Source organism: Aspergillus stella-maris (assembly GCF_047715825.1).
Source record: "Aspergillus stella-maris strain CBS 113639 unplaced genomic scaffold BDV14scaffold_17, whole genome shotgun sequence".
Lineage (NCBI taxonomy): Eukaryota > Fungi > Ascomycota > Eurotiomycetes > Eurotiales > Aspergillaceae > Aspergillus > Aspergillus stella-maris.
In genome coordinates this window covers 353832-374061 of record NW_027396811.1, presented here as the reverse complement: position 1 = coordinate 374061, position 20230 = coordinate 353832, and the positions used below count along the sequence as shown (strand labels likewise).

At 51.1% G+C, this 20230-nt stretch overlaps 10 protein-coding genes across 10 annotated transcripts; 5 read left to right on the top strand and 5 right to left on the bottom strand.

The window, feature by feature from the left end:
• Window positions 1–3: 3 nt before the first annotated feature.
• On the bottom strand, window positions 4–452 carry BDV14DRAFT_198659 (SWI5/SAE3 family protein; the record flags this gene model as incomplete). The annotated part of the gene is made up of 3 exons (XM_073773008.1): window positions 4–163; window positions 240–325; window positions 387–452. 3 exons carry the CDS (start codon window positions 450–452, stop codon window positions 4–6), a joined length of 312 nt encoding a protein of 103 aa, XP_073629813.1.
• Window positions 453–585: 133 nt separating this feature from the next.
• On the top strand, window positions 586–2653 carry BDV14DRAFT_36393 (Ytp1 family protein). The gene is made up of 5 exons (XM_073776628.1): window positions 586–891; window positions 959–1036; window positions 1116–1958; window positions 2034–2163; window positions 2235–2653. The coding sequence occupies exons 1-5, from the start codon at window positions 781–783 to the stop codon at window positions 2552–2554; spliced, it is 1482 nt and encodes a 493-aa protein (XP_073629812.1). The 5' UTR covers window positions 586–780; the 3' UTR covers window positions 2555–2653.
• Window positions 2654–2907: 254 nt separating this feature from the next.
• Window positions 2908–4942, bottom strand: BDV14DRAFT_170758 (E1 ubiquitin-activating protein AOS1). The gene is made up of 4 exons (XM_073768263.1): window positions 4575–4942; window positions 4458–4515; window positions 4225–4396; window positions 2908–4165 (listed from the first exon to the last, which is right to left on the bottom strand). Exons 1-4 carry the CDS (start codon window positions 4603–4605, stop codon window positions 3278–3280), a joined length of 1149 nt encoding a protein of 382 aa, XP_073629811.1. The 5' UTR covers window positions 4606–4942; the 3' UTR covers window positions 2908–3277.
• An 8-nt stretch (window positions 4943–4950) lies between these two features.
• BDV14DRAFT_36379 (uncharacterized protein) lies at window positions 4951–7380 on the top strand. Its single transcript, XM_073776626.1, has 5 exons — window positions 4951–5232; window positions 5319–5322; window positions 5443–6287; window positions 6348–7073; window positions 7128–7380. Exons 2-5 carry the CDS (start codon window positions 5320–5322, stop codon window positions 7249–7251), a joined length of 1698 nt encoding a protein of 565 aa, XP_073629810.1. The 5' UTR covers window positions 4951–5232; window position 5319; the 3' UTR covers window positions 7252–7380.
• A 451-nt stretch (window positions 7381–7831) lies between these two features.
• Window positions 7832–11439, bottom strand: BDV14DRAFT_170750 (RFX family transcription factor). Its single transcript, XM_073768262.1, has 3 exons — window positions 10280–11439; window positions 9905–10222; window positions 7832–9854 (listed from the first exon to the last, which is right to left on the bottom strand). The coding sequence occupies exons 1-3, from the start codon at window positions 11017–11019 to the stop codon at window positions 8315–8317; spliced, it is 2598 nt and encodes an 865-aa protein (XP_073629809.1). The 5' UTR covers window positions 11020–11439; the 3' UTR covers window positions 7832–8314.
• Window positions 11440–11634: 195 nt separating this feature from the next.
• BDV14DRAFT_170749 (succinate--CoA ligase (GDP-forming) subunit alpha) lies at window positions 11635–13671 on the bottom strand. Its single transcript, XM_073768261.1, has 7 exons — window positions 13353–13671; window positions 13257–13285; window positions 13056–13182; window positions 12929–12991; window positions 12844–12869; window positions 12708–12790; window positions 11635–12651 (listed from the first exon to the last, which is right to left on the bottom strand). Exons 1-7 carry the CDS (start codon window positions 13511–13513, stop codon window positions 12151–12153), a joined length of 990 nt encoding a protein of 329 aa, XP_073629808.1. The 5' UTR covers window positions 13514–13671; the 3' UTR covers window positions 11635–12150.
• Window positions 13672–13767: 96 nt separating this feature from the next.
• On the top strand, window positions 13768–15869 carry BDV14DRAFT_36315 (Elongator subunit ELP3). Its single transcript, XM_073776624.1, has 2 exons — window positions 13768–14243; window positions 14296–15869. Exons 1-2 carry the CDS (start codon window positions 13940–13942, stop codon window positions 15720–15722), a joined length of 1731 nt encoding a protein of 576 aa, XP_073629807.1. The 5' UTR covers window positions 13768–13939; the 3' UTR covers window positions 15723–15869.
• Window positions 15870–16355: 486 nt separating this feature from the next.
• BDV14DRAFT_198651 (uncharacterized protein) lies at window positions 16356–16928 on the top strand (the record flags this gene model as incomplete). The annotated part of the gene is made up of 4 exons (XM_073773007.1): window positions 16356–16393; window positions 16465–16522; window positions 16642–16734; window positions 16851–16928. 4 exons carry the CDS (start codon window positions 16356–16358, stop codon window positions 16926–16928), a joined length of 267 nt encoding a protein of 88 aa, XP_073629806.1.
• On the bottom strand, window positions 16822–18613 carry BDV14DRAFT_36324 (1-(5-phosphoribosyl)-5- ((5-phosphoribosylamino)methylideneamino)imidazole-4-carboxamide isomerase HIS6). Its single transcript, XM_073776625.1, has 3 exons — window positions 18160–18613; window positions 17868–18054; window positions 16822–17708 (listed from the first exon to the last, which is right to left on the bottom strand). The coding sequence occupies exons 1-3, from the start codon at window positions 18457–18459 to the stop codon at window positions 17422–17424; spliced, it is 774 nt and encodes a 257-aa protein (XP_073629805.1). The 5' UTR covers window positions 18460–18613; the 3' UTR covers window positions 16822–17421.
• A 55-nt stretch (window positions 18614–18668) lies between these two features.
• BDV14DRAFT_36302 (uncharacterized protein) lies at window positions 18669–19782 on the top strand. Its single transcript, XM_073776623.1, has 2 exons — window positions 18669–19076; window positions 19132–19782. Exons 1-2 carry the CDS (start codon window positions 18711–18713, stop codon window positions 19681–19683), a joined length of 918 nt encoding a protein of 305 aa, XP_073629804.1. The 5' UTR covers window positions 18669–18710; the 3' UTR covers window positions 19684–19782.
• Window positions 19783–20230: the final 448 nt, after the last annotated feature.

Below are 20230 nucleotides of genomic sequence, written 5' to 3'. Positions count from 1 at the left end.
ACTTCAATCCTTCCCACCAACCCCAAACTCCCTCTGCACATCAACCTGCCTCACTCCGCGCGCATCAGCAATAAGCCCCATAAGCCCCTGCCCTATGTCCTTGATCTCGTTGTACTCGTGCAGCAGCCGGATATGCCTCTTTACTGTTTCGGACGGATCATTTCTAAGTCGAGTATTAGTTGCTAGCACGCACATACTTTCTGTCTCTTTCTGTGAAATATGAGGCGACTACTACGTACTTGAGTTTTTCTCGTATTTCCGCGATCTGGACTTCGAGATCGCTGGATTGGGACTCGAGGGAGGCTATTGAGGCGCGGAGGACGGCCTGGGTACTGTTAATTGGGCTAGAGTACTTCGGTATAGAGATTCTAGATTATTGGACTTACTAGCTTCTTGTCTCGCTGGGACTCTTGAGTGGGGTTCTCTTCGCGCTTTTCTGGGGGTGGTGGCATGATGTTGGTGGTGTTTGGGGTCAATGGGGATCAAAATGTCCTGATTTGCTTCATGGATGCCTCACAGCTAGTCCTGCTCGGTGGTTATTTCTCCCTCAGATTGATACGATTCACATCCAAAACAGTGAATCGTGTTGAAACAGTTGTATAGATCCAGTGGTCGATGCAGTGGACTAGGCCAACACGTGCAGCCAATCAACGGCAGTGATTTGTGAGGTGGTTTCCGGCTCGGCCGATCGCCTCCATCAAAAGATTCGTCAGCCTGCTTCATCTTCCCCCCGTTCTCCTTCTCTCTCACTTTCTTCATACGACCGGTGAACAGTGCAACATGTTAGATTTACGCCGGTTGATCGGAGCTCTGCTCCTTGCGGCTCCCGTCCTAGCTCATGGCGGACACGAGAATGTCCCCGAGGGCGCTGCCGTCTCCGAAGATCCCATCGTATGCCATGCCCCGGCACCCAGGCAACCTTAATACCACGCGCATGACTGACGGTTTTGCCATCCAGGATTCGACGCTATGGATTCACATGATTCTTATGGGATTGTCATTTGGGATCGTCTTTCCCCTTGGAATGGTTCTTGGAGTACGTCTTGACCCCGGGTTATATGAGGTTATCTCCGATGCGGGATCTCGGTTTCTGACTATCTGGTATCTTTGTTTAGATCGTTCGATCACGATGGCACGTCCCTGTTCAAGTCGTTGGAACCGCTATCGCCATTGTCGCTTATTTCCTCGGTCATGCGCATAAGGGCCGTCAATTCGCGAAGAACGCCCACGCCTCCTTCGCGAACCTCCTGATGTTTATCCTGGCCGGACAGGTTATTCTCGGCATCTACCTCAAGTTACATTTGGAAAAGGGTATCAATGGACGGATTCGCCGCGTTGTCGTCATCTTCCACGGCATCCTCGGCAAGGCTATGCCCGTTCTCAGCTGGGTCCAGATGCTCTTCGGAGGCATCACCGCGCTGGGCTTCTGCCGTGACGACCACCTCGGACAATGTGCGGCCCACTTCATCATGGGCAGCGCCTTCATCGCCTACGGTATCCTGCTTACCATCCTTCTTCTCGTCGGACAATACTGGTTGCGCTGCACCGGCCGAAGCCAGGAGTTCTTCGATTCCCTTATCATTGCCGTCTGGGGTTGCATCAACACGTTCACGGAGCACCGGTGGGGTACGCCTTGGGTTCACAATGACCTGCAGCACACGACTATGGGTATTGTCTGGTGGTGCGCCGGTCTTCTGGGTATCTGGATGAGCCGCAAGCGTAACGGTCGCCCCAAGAGGAACCTTATCCCCGCCATTGTCATCGGACTTACGGGTTACGCTATGTCGGGCCACCCGCAACACTCGATGATCAGTACCATGATTCACACCATTTTCGGCTACACATTGATGGGCGCTGGTCTTACTCGGATCATTGAGATCTCCTTCGTGCTGAGAGATAAGAGCACCGTCAGCGTGGACGGCACGGACCCGAACAGCTTCCAGTATCTGACGCCATTCGTAAGTCTTCCTGCAATTTTCTTTTTCTTCTAAATTACGAACGGAATAAGCCAAGTCTAACTTGTCAATGTACAGCTCCTCTACGCCTCCGGGTTCCTCTTCATGGGCGCCACCGAAGAACAAATGGCTCTCCTCGAGGCCGCCGGCATCACCCACGTCGCCTACATCCTAATCCTCTACAGCATCGCCTTCATCATGTTCCTTTGTAAGCCCTTACAACATCTTCCTTATCACCCCTCAAACCACAAAACTAATCATACCTTTTCTCAATCACAGTCGTAAACATCCTCCTCCACATCTACGCCGTGCACGCCTGGCCCGAAACCGCTGACCCGTCCCACTCCCACTCCCGCACTGACACCGAAGACGCAGCCGCCGCCGGCCCATCCGGCGCAATCACCCTCGGCGACGGCAACGGTCGGTACACGCATATGAACGGGCACACGCGGTCGCGGTCCGAGGCGCAACGCATCCAAGATGCGGAGACATTCGAGCTGCAGGGCCTTATCTCTGATGAGGAGGATGAGGGGAAGGGCGCATACAATGACCATGAGCATGGGCGGCGATCAGCACCAAGAAAGTCGGTTGATGAATAGAGTGCGCTGTAAGATTATTTGGGTAGATGGGTGCGCGGTGAATTGTGAAGTGCGGCTCATGGGTATTTATGGATATTGGTAATTCGTTGGGGCCGGCTGGGTTGATTTTTAAAGGGGCGGGCCTGTTATATTGACTCGCAGCCCTAATATCCTTCGTCTGTCTTGTCTTATCTATGGTTTTGGGTGCATGGCGTTGAGATGGATATTGCTTGCTTCATATGTTTCTTACTGTCCACAGAGTACTATAACCGTGTTTCGAAGCCCAATTACTACAAGGCATCGGCACTACCTACTATATGTATAGAATTCAGTTCAAAACTTCGAATCCAAAAGGCAATACGGAGTATACGCTGCCCATATCAAATTGCAATCAAGATCTTTGGCTGGCTGCGCTAGGTGAAGAAAGAGAAATAAAAAAATAAATAAAAAAAAAATGTAAATCCCGGATCTCGAATTATCCTGAATCCTTCATCGATCCGTGTCCACGGCGAATAATCCTATCATACAGTCATAAATTCATTCCCGGTCCGGCGTATGAATGATCGAGCCTGGTACCGTGAGAAGATGGGAAGAATGGAAGAAAAGAAAAGGGAAGGGTAATGTTGAAGAGTGAAAGGTAGAACGCCGTCCGTCATGGAAGAAAGTAACCCCCCCCTCCGAAAAGCCATGATCCTCGCCTCCACCATGTTTCGAGTTATCTATCCAAGATATGATGGTGAGCAGCTACATCGGCCCTACGCCTGGTTGACCGTTCAGAGGAATAGGATTCGCAACGGGTGCCATAGCAGGCATTGGATTTCCCATTTCCATTGGGAAGAAGGGATGCAGCGCATAGATAGGGCCGAAATTCTTGTCGGCATCATAGAGCAGGAGATTTTGGAGTGGCTGTTCACGGCCGCCCAGAACATTGATCACATCTTGGGCTAGTTTACCTCCCAGAAAGGCAGCTACTGGAGACAGTTCGCTACCCAAGTTCTGGAGGAACGTGCGCAGAAATGTCTCGTCGAGAGTGGTAATATCGAGCCTTAACTCCTGGTGTACCTCACGGGCTATCCTTGTAAACTCAACAAGATCTTGGTGCGATCCTGCTGGCAGTCGACCTTGGCTGCCCTTTTGAAATTCCCAAAGAGCCCGAAGACAGCTCAGAAGTGGGGTCACCAGCTTCTTGCGGCGAGGATTACGGGTGAGCTCCTCGGGGAGTGGTGAGGTATTGGCCAAGAGCATCGGCGAATAAACCTCCCTCTTCGTAACCAGTTCGATGAGCTTATCGTTCTCTTGCTTGGTCGTGATGTTCAGAATGCTTCGGGTCGGTGATTCTTGCGTGGCTGGAGGGACATTTGGTTTGGCACGCTCAATCACGAAATCATGCGAAATGAGGTCGGAAAAAACAAAACCATAGAATCCGTGCAGGCCAGCTGCATAGAACTTACGCCCGGCTATGCGACACGCGGCGTTTATCGTATTGTACATGGAGAAATCAAGTTCGGTGGCTATTGTCACGTCGAATCTTCCAAAGAATTCCGGTGACTGGGAGGCAACGCTGCTCGCATCTGCAAAGACTTTGACATTTGGGTTCATCGATCGGATTGATTCAACAGCAGCTTGCGCGCGCTGGCCAACAATTAGCAAAATTGGACCTAAATCACCGGCAGCATTGGGAGAAGTAATACATTATGGCCGACGCAGTCATTTGTGAGGAAGAACTGCGCCCCAACATCCTCCTCGGTGGCGACTGCATCGTCAATGATTGTCAGGGTACCGATTCCCGCCAACACTAGGTTCTTGGCTATCTCGTTTGCGAGTGCTTTGAAGGTAACTAGAAGGATATTCGCTCCACGAATTCTAGAATGGGTTCTGACGTCAGTAAACGACACGATCCGCAGAGCCGTATAGCTTCACTCACTTCGACTGGGCCTGCATGCCCCAGAGGCGAATCTGGCGATCGTAAAGAGCGATCTCGTCTAGTGAAATCTACCGTCAGCGAACATGGAATGTCCAGCAAGAGCAACCTGAACCATACCGGCGCTGATCGACTGGTCTTGCGGCTCCATGATGAAGATCTCGTGCGCTCAATGCCAAATATAGCCTAATTTATTCCAGCGACAATCGGGAAAAGCGAGAGTAGGGTGACTGAGTAGCGGGAGCGGGGGAGGATTGATAAAGGCGAGCTAGCGTCAAGGCGGAGCGAGAAGGATAACACTGCAGCGTTGGACGAAGGCAGTCGATGGCAGGGAGGGGAGCGAGAAGAGGGGCAGGAAAGACGATCGAGCAACACTCAATGTGTTACCAACATGCATGAAGCCAGCAAAGACGCCGAGCCAGCTGTGTGCCAGCGACGAAAGGAGCAGCAATGCGCAAAAGAGCAGTAGAGAATGAGCAGTGGCAGCAGTCAGAGAGAAGCAAGCGCGGCGGGAGCACACCAGCCCAGTATCGCCATCACGTGCCCGCCAGATAAGCGCCCTGTTATCGCTCTCCCAGGCTCCCCAGTCCCAAGTCCCAACTGCCAACTGCCAACTCCCCTCCTCCCTCCGCCCTTCACCTCCTTCCTGCCCTCGTCCTCTGCTCACCGTCATTTTACCGTCCTATTGCCTATTGCCTCTTGCCGTTGGTCGGGCCTCCCTGCATCCTGCCTACCATACTTCGCCCATCCCACCTCGATCCTCGCTACTTTTGCCCCGGTATAGTTCCTTCCACCGTCTCCGCCTTTCCCCTCCTGTCACCGACCTTGGCTGCTCGAACTAACGCCGCCGCCCCCGTTTCATAGGATGGTATGTTCAGAATAAGCAGGCCCCATAGCCCGCCCAAGGCCAAAGCTCCTTCTTTTTGTTAGCGCGTGGGGAAGTCTGGCCAACCCTGCATTTGTTGACCTCTTTGTGCTCTGATCTTAGTCGGGGAATTACGACTATCCTCCCGCTTCCCGTCGTACTGCCCGATTAAGCAGGCCTAATGATCGTCATAATCGACCCAACGCAAGTCGCTTGATACACCTTCGGAACTTCTTAAATACAGAGCGCAATCAGGGGAATTCTGCTCGTAGCTTAGAGGCTCTGGCACAAGAACTAGGGGAGCTGCGCTCCGAGCGTGCGAGAGACCGATTTTCCTACGACCAGACGAGAGTCTCCATGGATCAACAATCTCAGGACTCGAGGGAGGAAGGTTCTGTGGGAGATTATACTCATGGTGCGCGTCCGGGACACGCAGGGTTACAAAGATTGTTTGGTTTGGATCCCTCAATCATGAACCCCAACTCGACCCCTTCCGATCTCTCGCGCTCGGTCAATAGGGCTTCTAGATCCCGTCTTTCTAGGGCCAACGATCGAGTCGGACGAGCTAGGAGAAATCGCGATTCTATCCTTGATCAGCCTGTTCCAGGCCTGGATTCTACGTCTACTTTACCATTGGAGCCTGAGCACGATCAGCAGATGGACAGACTGAGAGTCAAACGCAGGAAGCTTGAGTCGGATGATAACCGGGAGGGTTTTCAGACTCTGAGATATGGACAGTACGGTCAGGTCGTTCCCGGCATCCTGAAAATGGAGCTGGCCAGTTGCGACGGAGGAACATATGAACCTGTCTACGAAACGTCAGGGCCAGAGAACATTCTGTCCAGCGACTCTTCCGTGTACTGTACGAAGTCAGATCGATGCAATCTGATTCTGAAGCACCGTGGAGAGGCTCCGTTCTGTCTAAACAAGCTCGTTATCAAAGCGCCAAAGTCTGGCTATGACGCTCCGTATGTTACATCTAGAGCCCTGAAGCTTGCCAGCGTTCTGCTAATATTTTGACTTTCCAGAATACAGGCAGGGATGGTTTTTGTTTCCATGTCGGCTGATGATCTCCTTCGGCGTACTGCTCGGTACGAAATCCAAAATTTCGGTTCCCGAAGCCACCGTGGCCGTCGACGTAGCGGTATGCCGCCGTCCGAGCAATATATGAATTCATGGCGAACTCCTCTACAGACCCTTGAGCGGGTGACACTGGCCGACTTGAACCCTCTCTCCGGGTCGGAATCAGACGCTAGCGAGCCCGGCGGTACCTCCTTTGATTATAACACGGAATCGACCGGTTTCCATATCACGACAGAGTACGACGAACGCTCAGACGGAAACGAGGTTGACAGACCGGGTAATAATCTCTCCTTGCCACAGGCTCCGGAACCCAGGAGGCTGGAGAGAACGGGTACTATGTACTCAATGGAAGATGATTTCCTCTGTTCGGACTCTGAGAGCAGTAGCAGTGATGAGGACGAAACCTCTGAAACGAACTCCTATAATTCTCGCCGTCGCAACCTGCAAAGGCAAGTACGGGCTGCGCGTCGTCAGTACGCCATGGAGCAAGATGAGCTACCCAGGCGTCGTCATGTCCCACACACAGTACAATCTATCCCACCAAGCGCACCTTTAGCTCCACGTCCTGGGCCAACTGCAAGTCCTTCGGGTGCTGGACTAATGAACCCCCTTGCTCAATTCTTCATCAAGCGACCTAAGAGTAGCGTGAGCCTCAAGTTCGATCCTCCACCGTAAGTTCCCAACGCTAGTTCTTCCCGCTTTCTCTAACTTGGTACGCAATATAGATCGGGTCGATATATTCTGATCAAACTATGGAGCCCATATAATGCAGGCAACATCGACATCCAAAGTGTCGTTGCTCATGGCTACGCTGGACCAAGGTTCTTCCCTGCCGCTGGGGTAAGATGAACTCCGATTTCGCAAAGCTCACAGCATACGTTCCGCAACGATTGATGGGCTCTTCCAAGTCCAGAACAACACGCTGTATCTCCTTTGCCCTATTCGGTCAGGCGCAGCAAAAGCGTCACCTCCGCGGTCTCACAGCATCAGTGACAGCAAATGGAAAAATGCGTTACCACGCGAGGGGTCGACAATGCAAACAACCACCAGGCACACAACATACCTACTGTATATTCTTAGGCCGTCTGTCGTCGGCGAGCGGGGCTCATGATTTTAGCCGATATCGAACATGTCTCGGGGAAAAAAGCCTGTTCTGCGGTACAATACCTGACAGCCATGTCGTCTTTCACATACCTTCATCTTCTCCTGTACATTTTCCATGGAGCCAATATACCCTATCTTCTTAATTTTGAGATGTCAGCGTACGCCCTGTGTATAGTTTACGATGCGCCATGGAAACCACCTCCAATGCATGAATACAGCACCTTCACATACACAATCCCACGAATTATTGAAGCTCACTTCCTACTTCTTGTCTCTAATATGTATTGGAAAACTCAAACCAAGCCAACGGTAACTGCGTATTTGCTGCACAAATGCGATATCACAAACAGAATGGTAATTAAACGAAGCTTGAGTATCAGAAACGCCTATTGATCGAGTAAACAAACAGGCTGCAATCCAATGGGAAAGTCAATATTTACAAAAGGGCGACATTCATCGTAAGCAAGGACAGTAAGCAAAAAGTGGGAATTTTGACAAGACCGGTCAGCGCAATTATGTAGTAGACCACTGCCGTTGTCAGCCAAGATAGGGAGATATGCAATTCCACCACTCAGCCAGTGCCGACGGGTCTTGTTGACCCGATGCTATCGTTTCTCGTCACTCGTGCAATAGTAGGTAAGGTAAGTCCAACGCCGAAACCCTTTTCCTAAGAACCAACCAAAACAAGTACTCCTATAAGCAAAAATCCGATCCAACTCCAACCATGAAAGGGGCGAGGCAAAATGGTGGTGCTTTCCCAAAATATAATTAAGAAAACAGAAATCCAACTCGCTTGTGGGCAAAAGGACTAGATGACGACGACGTCGCCTTCAGCATCTGCTGGGTCTGACGCCATCATATCACCATACTTGCCCACGGTCATTAACATCGAGTCATCGTCAAGATCAATAGCGCTATCATCATTATTCGGGGCATGGAAGGGCGTTATGTTTTCGGACATATCATTGGGCTTTCCGTTCTCGACATGGTTCAGATCCGTTTCAGTTTCCATCTGTGACCGTTCTAGTGACGTACCATTCGACACATCTGGCGTCGTTGATAGGCCGTTGTTATCCACAGCGGTGGGAGAATCCTTCAAGACGATATTTCCGGGTCCGGACGTATCAGGTCCCAAGCCTGCCTTTTGCAGGGTGCTTGGTGTATAATGCATGAAACCGCCCTTCTCCGCTTGCCACAACATCATTTCATGGAAGAAGACTTTGGTCATCCACCAGGCACTAAAACTCTGGGCACCTCCCAGGGTCAGTCGACGTAGTATGCAGTCCCACAATGCATCCACCCGTTGAATGATGCATTGTGTGCGGTGTTGAGGGAAAATGTGGGCAAGATTGAGGATAAAGGAAATCCATTTGTCGGGGAAGTTGTACTCCTCACCAACAGACACCTCCACAGGGTACTTATGTGCTTCAGAGCTCTCTTCCACGTCGGGCTGGGAAAAGAACGGGCTGGCAGCAGAAGGGTTCGGTTCACTCAACGGAGTAAGAAGAGCGCGGATATCGTGCTTCAGTATCCTTTCTGTGGCCTGTTCTGCGCAGCTGGGGATATTCGCTCTAGTGATCATTTCTTTGGGATCAACTAATGTTGTTAAGTCCGACCACATTTGGTTTCTGTTGTCGGGATGACAAAGCCACGCAGCAGCTGCATTCGCAGACTGATTAACGTCAAGCATATGCCTGAGGAGGTTGCAGAAGATATGTGCCGGAATTAATCTGGCTAATGAAACATGTGCAGGCTGCGTTTTGAATGTCTCGGTGATATGTGCAGTAAGTCGCTGCGATATCGAGCTGAATGCGGCCAGCACGAGCTTGGGAACGACCTGAGTAGTTAGAGGTGCCACAAAGGCAATCATCTTCTGGTACATGAGCCAGTCGCACTCCTTGATCCAGGGTGCAAGATTTGGATGTGTCAGCAGCTTCTGGACTGGAACTGTCAATGTTCCATGGAACGCAGAGAAATAACGAAGCAAGTTGCGTTCTTTGCAGTAGCGGAAGCTATCAATGACCGATATACAATGGGAGCGGTAGAGGGCAGCGAGTGCGTCCGCGACCTTGGGATCCGTGTTTGCCGGGAGATAATGATTGATATCAGGCAGCTGCAAGGTGTCGGTGTCAACTGAGGATGCATCTGTTGTAGGTAGTTGAAGCATTTGGTGGATCAGCTTCCCGGAATGGCTAGCAACATTCTCGAGAGTTATAACATCAGGTCGAGAAGAGGCTTGGCATCCGCAACTGGAATTTGCCGTGTAGGCTCGCACTTTAGGAGCAAAAGACGTTGTGGGAGACGGAAATAGTGCTGTGTCCGCTGTAGGCTGGGAGGCCGCACTTGCACTAAAGACTATGTGAGTAGTCCATCTTTCATGACGAAAACCGTTGCTCACCCTCTTTGTATCTCATCTCCATTTTTGCTCTCTGTGGCTTCTGTTGCAGTAGGCTCACGGGGTGTGAATTGCGCCATGGGTGGTGATGGCTTCTGCTGCTTCTCCTCTATCACAGTCAGGTCAACGTAGTGATATTTTGATTCTCCCCTTACGCCTAACCGGCGCGTCTGTACATTGGGGAATATGATTCGGACGAGTTTTCCGAATGAAGCAGGGTTCAACACCGAGACACGTTCTGTTCCACACTTCTCTGCGTAGCAGCAGTAAACACGGTCTCTTCTGACAGAGCCAGAGCTTTTCCTGCAGTTTTCTCTCAACCTGTGGCGTGTGAGAATTCGCATACCAGGAAAGAAAAACTGCCGTTCGAGAACCTACCAGATCATCGCGAAGACTTGTTTGACCTTTTCTGCTTTGCCACCAGCTCCTTCGTGCTTGAGAACTTCCGCTGCCATTTGCTTCAATGTGTACCCTTCGTATTGTCGCAGGAGTTTGCGCAACTCGTTGTCATTGGCGAGTGAAGAACTCGAGCCCTTCTTCTTCTTGAGGCCTGCCTCTGAACCTTCATGGTCATCCAGGATGTGGTCCGGTAGGTGGTTCTCGATACCACTGTCATACATGCTCTGGTATTGAGGTATCGTCACGCTCGCCATGCCGTGTGTGGGGATCGCGGTCTGCAGCGCGTGATGTGACAGATGATGACCGTGAATCGCATGGTTCGGGAAGTCGTCGGCCTTTGGCATGACGGGCTGATGTGCATCTTGCATGGTCGGGTCCAACGAGGTCCCGTTCACGGGGTGCGACAATTGCTGCCCGAATCGCATAATGATATCCTCTGGGTTATTTCCAAAAACATTTGACCCAGCAGATGCTTGAGTTGGGAAGAACTGGGGGAAGCCATCGGTGAGTTGCTGGTCTTGTGTCTGTTGAGTTGTTGTCGAATGTATGCTGGCGGTCGAGCCTCTCGACCGTGGGCGACGGCTGTTTCTGGATATCACTGTTTCAGAGCGCGATCTCATGAGATCTGCCGTACCGGGACGACTAAGGGAAGCGGCAGCTTGAGTAGCTTGAGAAGCAGCGCTAGAAGACAGAGAGGCTGCGCGACCTGGTGTCACCATGGGTCAGCAAAGCAACAGTGCGTAGAAGCGAGACCCAGTCCGGTGAACATGGAATGAAAGGGGGCAGGGCAGGTAAGCCGCAGGGACGTGCAGTGCCTTACCAAGATCAGGAGGCATCTTCCTTTTCCAGAAGCTATCGCAAGCAGCACGTCGAATAGTGGTGGTGTTGCTTGGGGTTCTCCGTCGTTGCTAGGTGCGAAACAGTGGGTAACCACGGACAATAATAATAGGTTAAATAGCGCCCGTCTGTTTTGATCCTGCGTCAGAGCCAGCTCCCGGGCCACGGCGAGGCGACAATCCCAAACAAAAGGAAAAGAAAAATATTGAGGTATTCCAAGATTCTTTATTTGCAGTCTTGTTCTTTCAGGGCGTCTGGCTACCGGCGGCTCATGGCGTTCTCGGGGCGTAACTGGCGATATTTGAGGGACAAGCAGGAATAAACAGAGAAGCGCCCGTTCCTCAAGCAACGAAAACAAAGTGATGGTCACGTGTACGTTATGTAATATGCCTCATTCCTCAGGCCCAATTCGTTGTTTGGGCACCATTGCCTGTCTGCTGTAGGGCTTTGCCAAAGACGTGAAAGTTGCTGAGAAGTCGCTGCTTAGTATATTGTGTGTTCTGATTTGACTCAATATGTATGGCCCTCTAAGTACATAGCCGTTATTCCTGTGGATTGGTCTCCGTAGCAAGTTGCAGACGCGAATATATATAGTCCCAATTAAGTAAACATATATGCAGACCTCTGGTGGCCCGGTTATTTGCAGTAAGCTCAACCTCGAATGGCCAGGTTACCACACTGGCTCGTCATATATGGAGAAGCAAGTATAAAAACCGAGGAACGTACAATACTATATGAAACCAGCCTGCAGGACAAAAAATTATTCAAAATTTACATGAGGAAACTAATTACTTCCTACCGTCTCTAAACATATGAAATGACAATGACAGAAAGGAAAAGTACAGAAGGGTTCCGAGAGGTGGTTAACGAGGAGCGGGAATCTAGCAGAGAGCAGAAGATACCGTTCACTGCCACTATGCACCTTTAGTACCCATACTGGTCCTAAGATTCGCGGTAGTGGCCTGCACAATATCTCCTGCTAAAACATCGAAACAAGTTGCTCGAAATGGAGTTTAAACCAAGTCCCTCTTGACGAACTCAGCAAGGAGCGACTTGCCAAGAGCAGCAGGGCTACGCTCAACGACGACACCAGCGCTCTCAAGGGCAGAGATTTTGGAGTCAGCACCACCCTTGCCACCGCTAACGATGGCACCAGCGTGACCCATACGGCGGCCAGGGGGAGCACTGATACCAGCAATGAAACCAACGGCAGGCTTGTTGTGCACGTTGTTGGCCTTGAAGAACTCGGCGGCATCCTCCTCGGCGCTACCACCAATCTCACCAATCATGATGATACCATCGGTCTCCTCATCCTCGAGGAAGATCTTCAGGCAGTCAATGAAGTTGGTACCGGAGAAGGGGTCACCACCGATACCAACGACAAGGGACTGACCGAGACCAGCCTGGGTGGTCTGGTTGACAGCCTCGTAGGTGAGGGTACCGGAACGGGAGACGATACCGACGCGGCCACGCTTGTGGATGAAACCAGGCATGATACCGATCTTACATTGACCCTGATAACCAATTAAAACCATGATTATAGAAGGGTTGGCTGGATCCTAGAACTTACGGGAGCAATGATACCAGGGCAGTTAGGTCCAACAAGACGAGTCTTGTTCTGGGTCTTCAGAATGTCGGTAATGCGGACCATGTCTAGCGCAGATTTGTTAGTTTTGAGTGTGAGAACTAGATAATGGATTTCATACCGTGTTGAGGGATACCCTCGGTGATACTGTAGGGAATAGTCGTTAGCATCTGAGCACATTCATTTACATAGCGGGCAAAGCCTACCAGACAACGAGAGGCATTTCAGCCTCGATGGCCTCCTCGATACCCTTAGCAGCCAAAGGAGGGCTAGATCACAACTATTAGCGCCTTATCCCCCAGAGCATTCATGTCAAAAATCGCGATCACATACGGAACAAAGATAGCGGAGGCAGTGGCTCCGGTCTGCTGCCTGGCCTCGCTGACATTGGCGAAAACTGGCAGGTCGAGGTGTGTAGAGCCGGCCTTCTTTGGGTTGGTACCACCGACAACCTTGGTACCTAGATTGTATAAGCTTTCGATTTAAAGCAACCCAGCGCATTATTCCACTCAAGGACAGTCTAAAAATTCGTACCGTAGGCGATCGCTTGTTCGGCGTGGAAACTGTTGGCGCATATCAGCATCAAGAACAGATATCGATCCCGCAAGTTCCGGGGTAGAAGTCACGCACGTTCCCTGCTTTCCGGTGAAACCCTGGAAGAGCACCTTGGTCTCGGTGTTGATGCGAAGGTTGTTCACGGTCTCAGAATAAGGACCAGCGGAGTATGCCCGTTGCTGGCTGGCAGCAACGTTTCGCAGGGCAGAAGCCGCGTTTCGGCGAAAGGCTTGCATGGTGACTGTCGGGGGGGAAATGAGAGAAAAGGGCGAAAAGCAAAAGAGAGGAGAGACTGCACCGCGAGACGGGCAAGTTAAGAGCAGGTAGATGAAGGGGGAGTGAGAAGAAAGGACAGCAGCAGAGAGCGAGCAACTATCGTCGTTAGAGACACGGGTTTGGCCATTTGCTCGGGAGAAAGCTTTAAGCGGTCCGATTTATCGCGGGCGGTCGGCCTGCCAGTGGCTCCTCCACCATACAATCTGCCTCCAGTCGCTCGGCCCTGATTTTTCTTCGTCCCGCTATCAGTGGCCGATACTACTTGCTAGTTTGAACTGCGCCAACACAATTTATTCGGTTGAACTTTCGATATAACAACCCCAGACTTCACATTGACTATCTATCTCTCTCATATCCCCGCGTTCCGCGCGAGAAAGCCGCCCATCATGGCAACCATGACAGTGACCGCCCCGCCACCCACCAAAACGAACAAGAAGACCAGCAAGCTGCCACCGGAGAATGAGCGCTACATGAGAGCTTGCTCTGACATCGCCAATGCGCTTATTCAAGACTATGAGTCTCAAAAGGATCCAACGAAACCCAAGAAAGATATCAACCTCAACAAGCTGCGCGGCCAAATATCGAAGAAGCATAACTTGGGAAGTCAGCCGCCGCTGACGGCCATTATCTCTGCCGTTCCCGAACACTATAAGAAATACATTCTACCAAAGTTGATTGCGAAGCCAATCAGTATGTAATCAATATGTCCTATAACCAAGATGGCTTGCTAACGTTGCACTAGGAACCTCTTCTGGTATTGCCGTTGTCGCTGTGATGAGCAAACCCCACCGTTGCCCCCATATTGCGTACACAGGAAACATCTGCGTCTATTGTCCTGGTGGTCCAGATTCCGACTTCGAATATTCCACACAATCCTATACTGGCTACGAGCCTACGTCGATGCGAGCGATCCGCGCGCGGTATGACCCGTTCGAGCAGGCGAGAGGAAGAGTGGACCAAATCAAGTCGCTCGGCCACAGTGTCGATAAGGTGGAATACATTATTATGGGGGGAACGTTCATGTCATTGCCGGCCGAGTACCGTGATTCATTCGTTGCGCAGCTTCACAATGCCTTGAGTGGTTACCAGACCGACAATGTTGATGAGGCAGTTCAAGCTGGAGAAATGAGCAATATCAAGTGCGTGGGAATTACCATTGAAACTCGTCCCGACTATTGCTTGGACACACATTTGAGCAGTATGCTTCGCTATGGATGCACTCGACTCGAAATTGGAGTCCAGAGTTTGTACGAGGATGTTGCGAGAGACACAAACCGTGGCCATACGGTTGCTGCAGTTGCTGAAACGTTCAAGCTGTCGAAGGACGCGGGGTTCAAAGTGGTCAGCCATATGATGCCGGATTTGCCTAATGTCGGCATGGAACGCGATCTGTTCCAGTTTGAGGAGTACTTTGAGAACCCTAACTTCCGTACCGACGGTTTGAAGATTTACCCTACCCTCGTCATTCGCGGAACTGGCCTGTACGAACTCTGGAGGACTGGTCGCTACAAGAACTACACTCCTAATGCGTTGGTTGACCTTGTCGCCCGCATTCTCGCGCTCGTCCCGCCGTGGACCCGCATCTATCGTGTTCAGCGCGATATTCCGATGCCGCTGGTTACTTCTGGTGTTGAGAATGGTAATGTGCGAGAGTTGGCTTTGGCGCGCATGAAAGACTTTGGCACAACCTGCCGCGATGTTCGTACGCGTGAGGTTGGTATCAACGAGGTCAAGAACAAGATCCGCCCCTCTCAAGTCGAGCTTATTCGCCGTGATTATGCTGCCAACGGCGGCTGGGAGACGTTCCTTGCCTACGAAGACCCCAAGCAGGACATCTTGATCGGTCTTCTGCGGCTGCGCAAGTGCAGCGCTACGCACACATTCCGTCCTGAGTTCACCGGCCAGCAGACCAGTATCATTCGCGAGTTGCACGTCTACGGTTCGGCAGTCCCCGTCCACGGACGCGACCCGCGTAAGTTCCAGCACCGTGGTTTCGGAACTCTCTTGATGGAAGAGGCCGAGCGGATTGCGCGAGAGGAGCACGGCAGCCGGAAGATCAGCGTCATTTCTGGCGTTGGTGTCCGCAGTTACTATGCTCGTCTTGAATACACATTGGACGGCCCCTACATGTCCAAGATGCTTGATCCCTTTGAAGAGGATGATTTCTGAAGAATGAAGACGGCCGATATCTTTTCTTTACCTTTGCATTACGGATATGATTCATGATACCAGGCGGGAACGCAAGCATCCAAAAGTCCTATGTTAAAGTGTGATTGGCGTTCTGGTTTGAGCTAGGGCTGTATTCTCAATGTATTGGACATACCTGTGTTTGATATTATAGAAAACCCGCTTGCACATACATTCTCGGAGACCTTGAAACCCTTATGGCGGCGGAAGCATCATTGGCGCAGGAAATATTGTTTTGATAGACTATATATTTATGTCCGAATTTCTCATCAAAAATGATGGATTCTCTCTTTTACTGCCTAGATTTTAGAACATATCTAAAAGTAAGGTGCCTGAAGGTGTTGGTCCTTGGCCGAGAGGTGAATGCCAAAAGCGGCTTAGGGCGATCACCCACGGGAGCTTCATCAGCCAGGCCGCAAGACTGCGGAACAACCGTTGAACATCACCACCCCGGATTCTGTCTCTTCTTACTAAATTCCAGACTTGCACATCGCAGGAATTGCTACGCACTCACTTCTCTGTCGCCTAAACATCAGGGAATCTTTCATCCCGCCCTCGGCAGCAAACCTTCACCTCACCCTCCCATCGGCGCATCCGTCCGCAACCAACGACACAATGAAGCCCGTCGTATCTGTTATGAGCGCATGGTCCTGGTATGATATACATCCGTCACTGAGATCATATGTCTCCAAAACCACAAACTGATATTCCTCCTCTACTTCAGCGTTGTCATCTCTCTCTTTGCCGTCGTCATCCTTTCCGTCCTCGGATCACTCTTCAAGGTCCGTTAATCCCAGCCTTCCTTTACGCCTTCGTGATAAATCACCACCCGATGCTTGATCCGAAAAACCGAAACAATATTTACATTGGAATTGACGAGTGTTAACCCCTGGTATCACAGGCTGAACACCACGGCTTCACCGGCTCAGAAGGCGAGCCCGAGGACGGCGGCGCGGTCGCCGCCTCGATCTTCACTGCTGTTATTGTCTACGCTGTACGTGCATCTCACCTTGCGAACTCTCGTTATCGTATCCTACCATTCAAACGCATGAACTCTGCTTGGATTAGGTTGGACTTGGACAGATGAATGTGCTGACTCGGACACTGCAGGGATTCTTCGTCTTCTGCGCCTTTCAGGCTTACCTGCACATGCGAGCTTCTCGGGGCGGAGCCATATCGCTCAGCTAAGCGATTTGTGTTTTGAATTTGCGTCTTGCTGCGATTTTGATTTGATAGGGGGTTGGAGATAGGATATTTGTGTTGGGCCGTCGAGCCTGATGCTACGGAAGCGTGTGTCGCTGAAGCACCTCTTGGACAAGTGGTCTAGAGATGACCTACGCGAACGGCACTTCTCCAATGTCCCCAAGGGCAGGCCATAAGGCCTTCAGCACTGGGTTCTGTCGCTGTGGGTGTTTCCGGTACATTTGGGTTATGGGGAGCGTTACTTTATAGACAGCTGGTATGCTCTTACAAAGCACGCATCTCCCTCTGCACGTTGTATGTATATATCGTTTTGGCCTCTATAGAGAAATTCCGAACCTTTATGAAACATATCTTGGATAAGTCAAACATGAGTTCTATATTCTATACCGCTTAAACACCAAACCCTGGAATATATATATCGAACAACCAAAACCTCGCCTCCTCTCATTGACTCATCATGCAACAACGTCTACCCCTCCTATTGATGCTCCTCATTCCACTTAATACACTCCTCAAACGTCACTCCACTCCCACCAAAGATGTCCAACGCACTCCCAATCGTTAAGTCCACCTTGCCACCACTGCTAACATGCACCTTTTCCAGATCCGCCAGGCTGCGCGCACCGCCCGCATACGTCACAGGAATCGAGCACCACTGTGAGAGGTTAGCGACGAGGTCCTCGTCAATCCCCTGTTGCAGACCTTCGACGTCTGCAGCGTGGATGAGGAATTCAGAGCAGTACGGTTCGAGGAGGGAGATTGATTCTGGATGTAGAGTGTTAGTATCGCACATTTAACAGATGGTCGATGGTCGAACGGCTCAAAGGTATTACACGGATGGATTCATCCATGTGCGATTCCTCTATCCGTCGAGCAAACACCACATATAGCATATGTCATCGCGAAAACAAGCGGATAACGTACCCTGATTAACCTCCATCTCCGTAATCGTCTGCCACCGATTCATAGCAACGAACCAGGTATCGCCCTTGCGCCGACAACTCAAATCAAGTACGAGTTTCTCCTTATCGCCGCCCAGCGCATTCAGGACGGCCTTTAACCGCTCAAGCGAGAATTGGCCTTCGGGGAAGAGGTAGGACGTTATTATAACCTGCGCAGTACCACAAACAACATAAGTTAGCACATGGTGCCCGCAAAATACTTCGGCGACAAATAAAGAAGAACATAGTGATTAATGAGGATGGAAGACGCGCACCTTCTCAGCCCCCATCTTGATCCAATACTTCGCATTCTCATCCGTGATCCCCCCCGCGACTTGTAACCCACCCGGCCAAGTCCTAAGTGCTTCGCGCGCGGCATCGTCATTGCCGGGCCCTAATTTGACAACGTGCCCGCCGCGCAGGTTGTGCTTTTTGTAGAGATCTGCGTAGTGGCTTGCGGGTAGTTTGGAGACATAGTTTGTTTTCAGGTCGGATTCGGTGGTGTTCAGTGTGCCGCCGACGATTTGTTTGACTTGGCCGGAGTGCAGGTCTATGCAGGGGCGGAATTTGGACATTCTGACTTCGAGGTTCGAGAGTAACGATTCGAGCTTTGGCTAGATACAAGGGGATTGCAGAGAAGGGTTATGGTTCAATTGATCTGAGAGGGGTACAGTCAAGGCATCTTGAACCCCCATAGTGGGCGGTTTACTCTGCTTATCTTATCGCACGTGACCGGATTTGAGGAAAAAGTTGTTGACCATCACCGCTTCTCCCTACTGATTCAAGCTTTCTTACGGCAAATAGTACGAACAACAAAGAATACAAGATGATTGGGAAACGCAAGAGAGAGATATCGGTGGTGTCGAGGTCGAATTCGAAAAAGGGAGCTGAGGAGTCCGCCGCTGCAGCAGAACCAAAGTCAAACGCCCAGGATATCTTTCGCAAATTCTTCGAAGCTCAGTTCCAGCCTTTAGAGGTGGAAGGGGTCAACGCTGGCGCCGATGAATTTGATTCCGAGTCTTATGAGGAAGGCGAGGAGGAAGAGGGCTCTGAAGACTCCGAAGCTGGATCTGACTTCAGTGGGTTTGATGACGAGGAGGAAGAGGAGAATGCTCTGGTGGAGGTAGTCGAGTATCAGGCGCCTTCGCGCAGTACAGATTTGATGGACAAGAGAGCTCGAAAGGCATTCATGGTAAGCTTGGAAAGGAGCTATGTGCGCGAGAATTCACGCTGATGGTGAAATTTAGACAGCGAAACCGCCGTCATTTTCTACGGACCTGGGCCCTGCTACGGATGGTTCGAAGAAGGCCCAGGACGACGACGAAGATAAAGACGCCGAGTCGCTGAATTTGAAGAACGATCTTGCACTCCAGCGCCTACTCAAAGAATCCCATCTTTTGGAGTCGGCATCCGACCTTGCGCCGACGGGCAAGAATCGCCACAAGGCGCTCGACCTCAGAATGCAGGAGCTTGGGGCTAAGAAGTCGCTCTACCACCAAAAGAACATGCCGTCCTCGATGCGCAAAGGCATCAAAGCCAAGGCTGTTTCAAAGGAAGACAAGCGTCGCCGGGAGGCCCGAGAGAACGGAATTGTCCTTGAAAAACCCGCGCCCAAGAAGCAGATTGGCAATGGCAGTGAACGACGTGAACGTGGAGTTGGCGGGCCATCGATCGGAAAATTTGCGGGTGGAACTCTGAATCTCAGCAAACGGGACATCGCGCAGGTCCAAGCATCGCGAAGAGGTGGCGGGAGATCCAGAGGCCGAGGACGAGGAGGAAAGTCCAGAGGTCGCCGCTAGGATAGGGAAAAGAAGTATTCTTCGGCCGCTGGCCTGCTGTCGGTAGCGACTCTCAGCTCACTTGTCAGACGCTACAAAAAGCTGATCCTGAAGTCGACTATGCGATTAAACTAAGCGTCTGCTCCAGAGAGAGAGCTTTGCCTTTCAAAGGTATCTGCACTTTTCCCGCATGAGGCAACTCAATGACAGTTTCAAGTTTCAGTCTGTAACAGGACGTGCTGAACTGAGCAAAGGCCTATGGAAGGGTCTTCCGAACCTCTTCTTTGGCGAATAATTGAGCGCGATCACGGCTCCAGCCTGCCCATTTTGATGCCAAGCCGAACTGGTACCTGAGCAGACCGGGTCCTGAAACCTTAGCCTCTTTCCCACCGCTGGGTCCATTCTAGAGGCCGTCCCAGGCCCATTCAAGTCTAGCGCAAGCTATAGCGCACTGTTCCAGAAATGGTGAAACCTCCGGAAACGCTAATGTTTGAGAAATCAGTTTCCAGCCATGATCAGACATCCTGTTACCCTGCTTCGGGATCCCTCATTGTTTGGGATGGACGTG

Coding starts and splice junctions, on each gene's coding strand:
- BDV14DRAFT_36393 (XM_073776628.1), top strand. CDS start 781: ATGTTAGATTTACGCCGGTTGATCGGAGCTCTGCTCCTTGCGGCTCCC. Junction 892..958: donor CCGTCTCCGAAGATCCCATC/GTATGCCATGCC, acceptor TTTGCCATCCAG/GATTCGACGCTATGGATTCA. Junction 1,959..2,033: donor TCCAGTATCTGACGCCATTC/GTAAGTCTTCCT, acceptor GTCAATGTACAG/CTCCTCTACGCCTCCGGGTT.
- BDV14DRAFT_170758 (XM_073768263.1), bottom strand. CDS start 4,605: ATGGAGCCGCAAGACCAGTCGATCAGCGCCG. Junction 4,516..4,574: donor AGACCAGTCGATCAGCGCCG/GTATGGTTCAGG, acceptor AGATTTCACTAG/ACGAGATCGCTCTTTACGAT. Junction 4,166..4,224: donor ATGACTGCGTCGGCCATAAT/GTATTACTTCTC, acceptor ATTGTTGGCCAG/CGCGCGCAAGCTGCTGTTGA.
- BDV14DRAFT_36379 (XM_073776626.1), top strand. Junction 6,288..6,347: donor AAGTCTGGCTATGACGCTCC/GTATGTTACATC, acceptor TTGACTTTCCAG/AATACAGGCAGGGATGGTTT. Junction 7,074..7,127: donor CTCAAGTTCGATCCTCCACC/GTAAGTTCCCAA, acceptor TACGCAATATAG/ATCGGGTCGATATATTCTGA.
- BDV14DRAFT_170750 (XM_073768262.1), bottom strand. CDS start 11,019: ATGGTGACACCAGGTCGCGCAGCCTCTCTGTCTTCTAGCGCTGCTTCT. Junction 10,223..10,279: donor CAAGTCTTCGCGATGATCTG/GTAGGTTCTCGA, acceptor CACACGCCACAG/GTTGAGAGAAAACTGCAGGA. Junction 9,855..9,904: donor GGAGATGAGATACAAAGAGG/GTGAGCAACGGT, acceptor CATAGTCTTTAG/TGCAAGTGCGGCCTCCCAGC.
- BDV14DRAFT_170749 (XM_073768261.1), bottom strand. CDS start 13,513: ATGCAAGCCTTTCGCCGAAACGCGGCTTCTGCCCTGCGAAACGTTGCT. Junction 12,791..12,843: donor CGAGGGTATCCCTCAACACG/GTATGAAATCCA, acceptor AATCTGCGCTAG/ACATGGTCCGCATTACCGAC. Junction 12,652..12,707: donor GCCCTGGTATCATTGCTCCC/GTAAGTTCTAGG, acceptor ATTGGTTATCAG/GGTCAATGTAAGATCGGTAT.
- BDV14DRAFT_36315 (XM_073776624.1), top strand. CDS start 13,940: ATGGCAACCATGACAGTGACCGCCCCGCCACCCACCAAAACGAACAAG. Junction 14,244..14,295: donor GTTGATTGCGAAGCCAATCA/GTATGTAATCAA, acceptor ACGTTGCACTAG/GAACCTCTTCTGGTATTGCC.
- BDV14DRAFT_36324 (XM_073776625.1), bottom strand. CDS start 18,459: ATGTCCAAATTCCGCCCCTGCATAGACCTGCACTCCGGCCAAGTCAAA. Junction 18,055..18,159: donor TCAAGATGGGGGCTGAGAAG/GTGCGCGTCTTC, acceptor GGTACTGCGCAG/GTTATAATAACGTCCTACCT. Junction 17,709..17,867: donor GGAGATGGAGGTTAATCAGG/GTACGTTATCCG, acceptor CTCTACATCCAG/AATCAATCTCCCTCCTCGAA.
- BDV14DRAFT_36302 (XM_073776623.1), top strand. CDS start 18,711: ATGATTGGGAAACGCAAGAGAGAGATATCGGTGGTGTCGAGGTCGAAT. Junction 19,077..19,131: donor GAGCTCGAAAGGCATTCATG/GTAAGCTTGGAA, acceptor GGTGAAATTTAG/ACAGCGAAACCGCCGTCATT.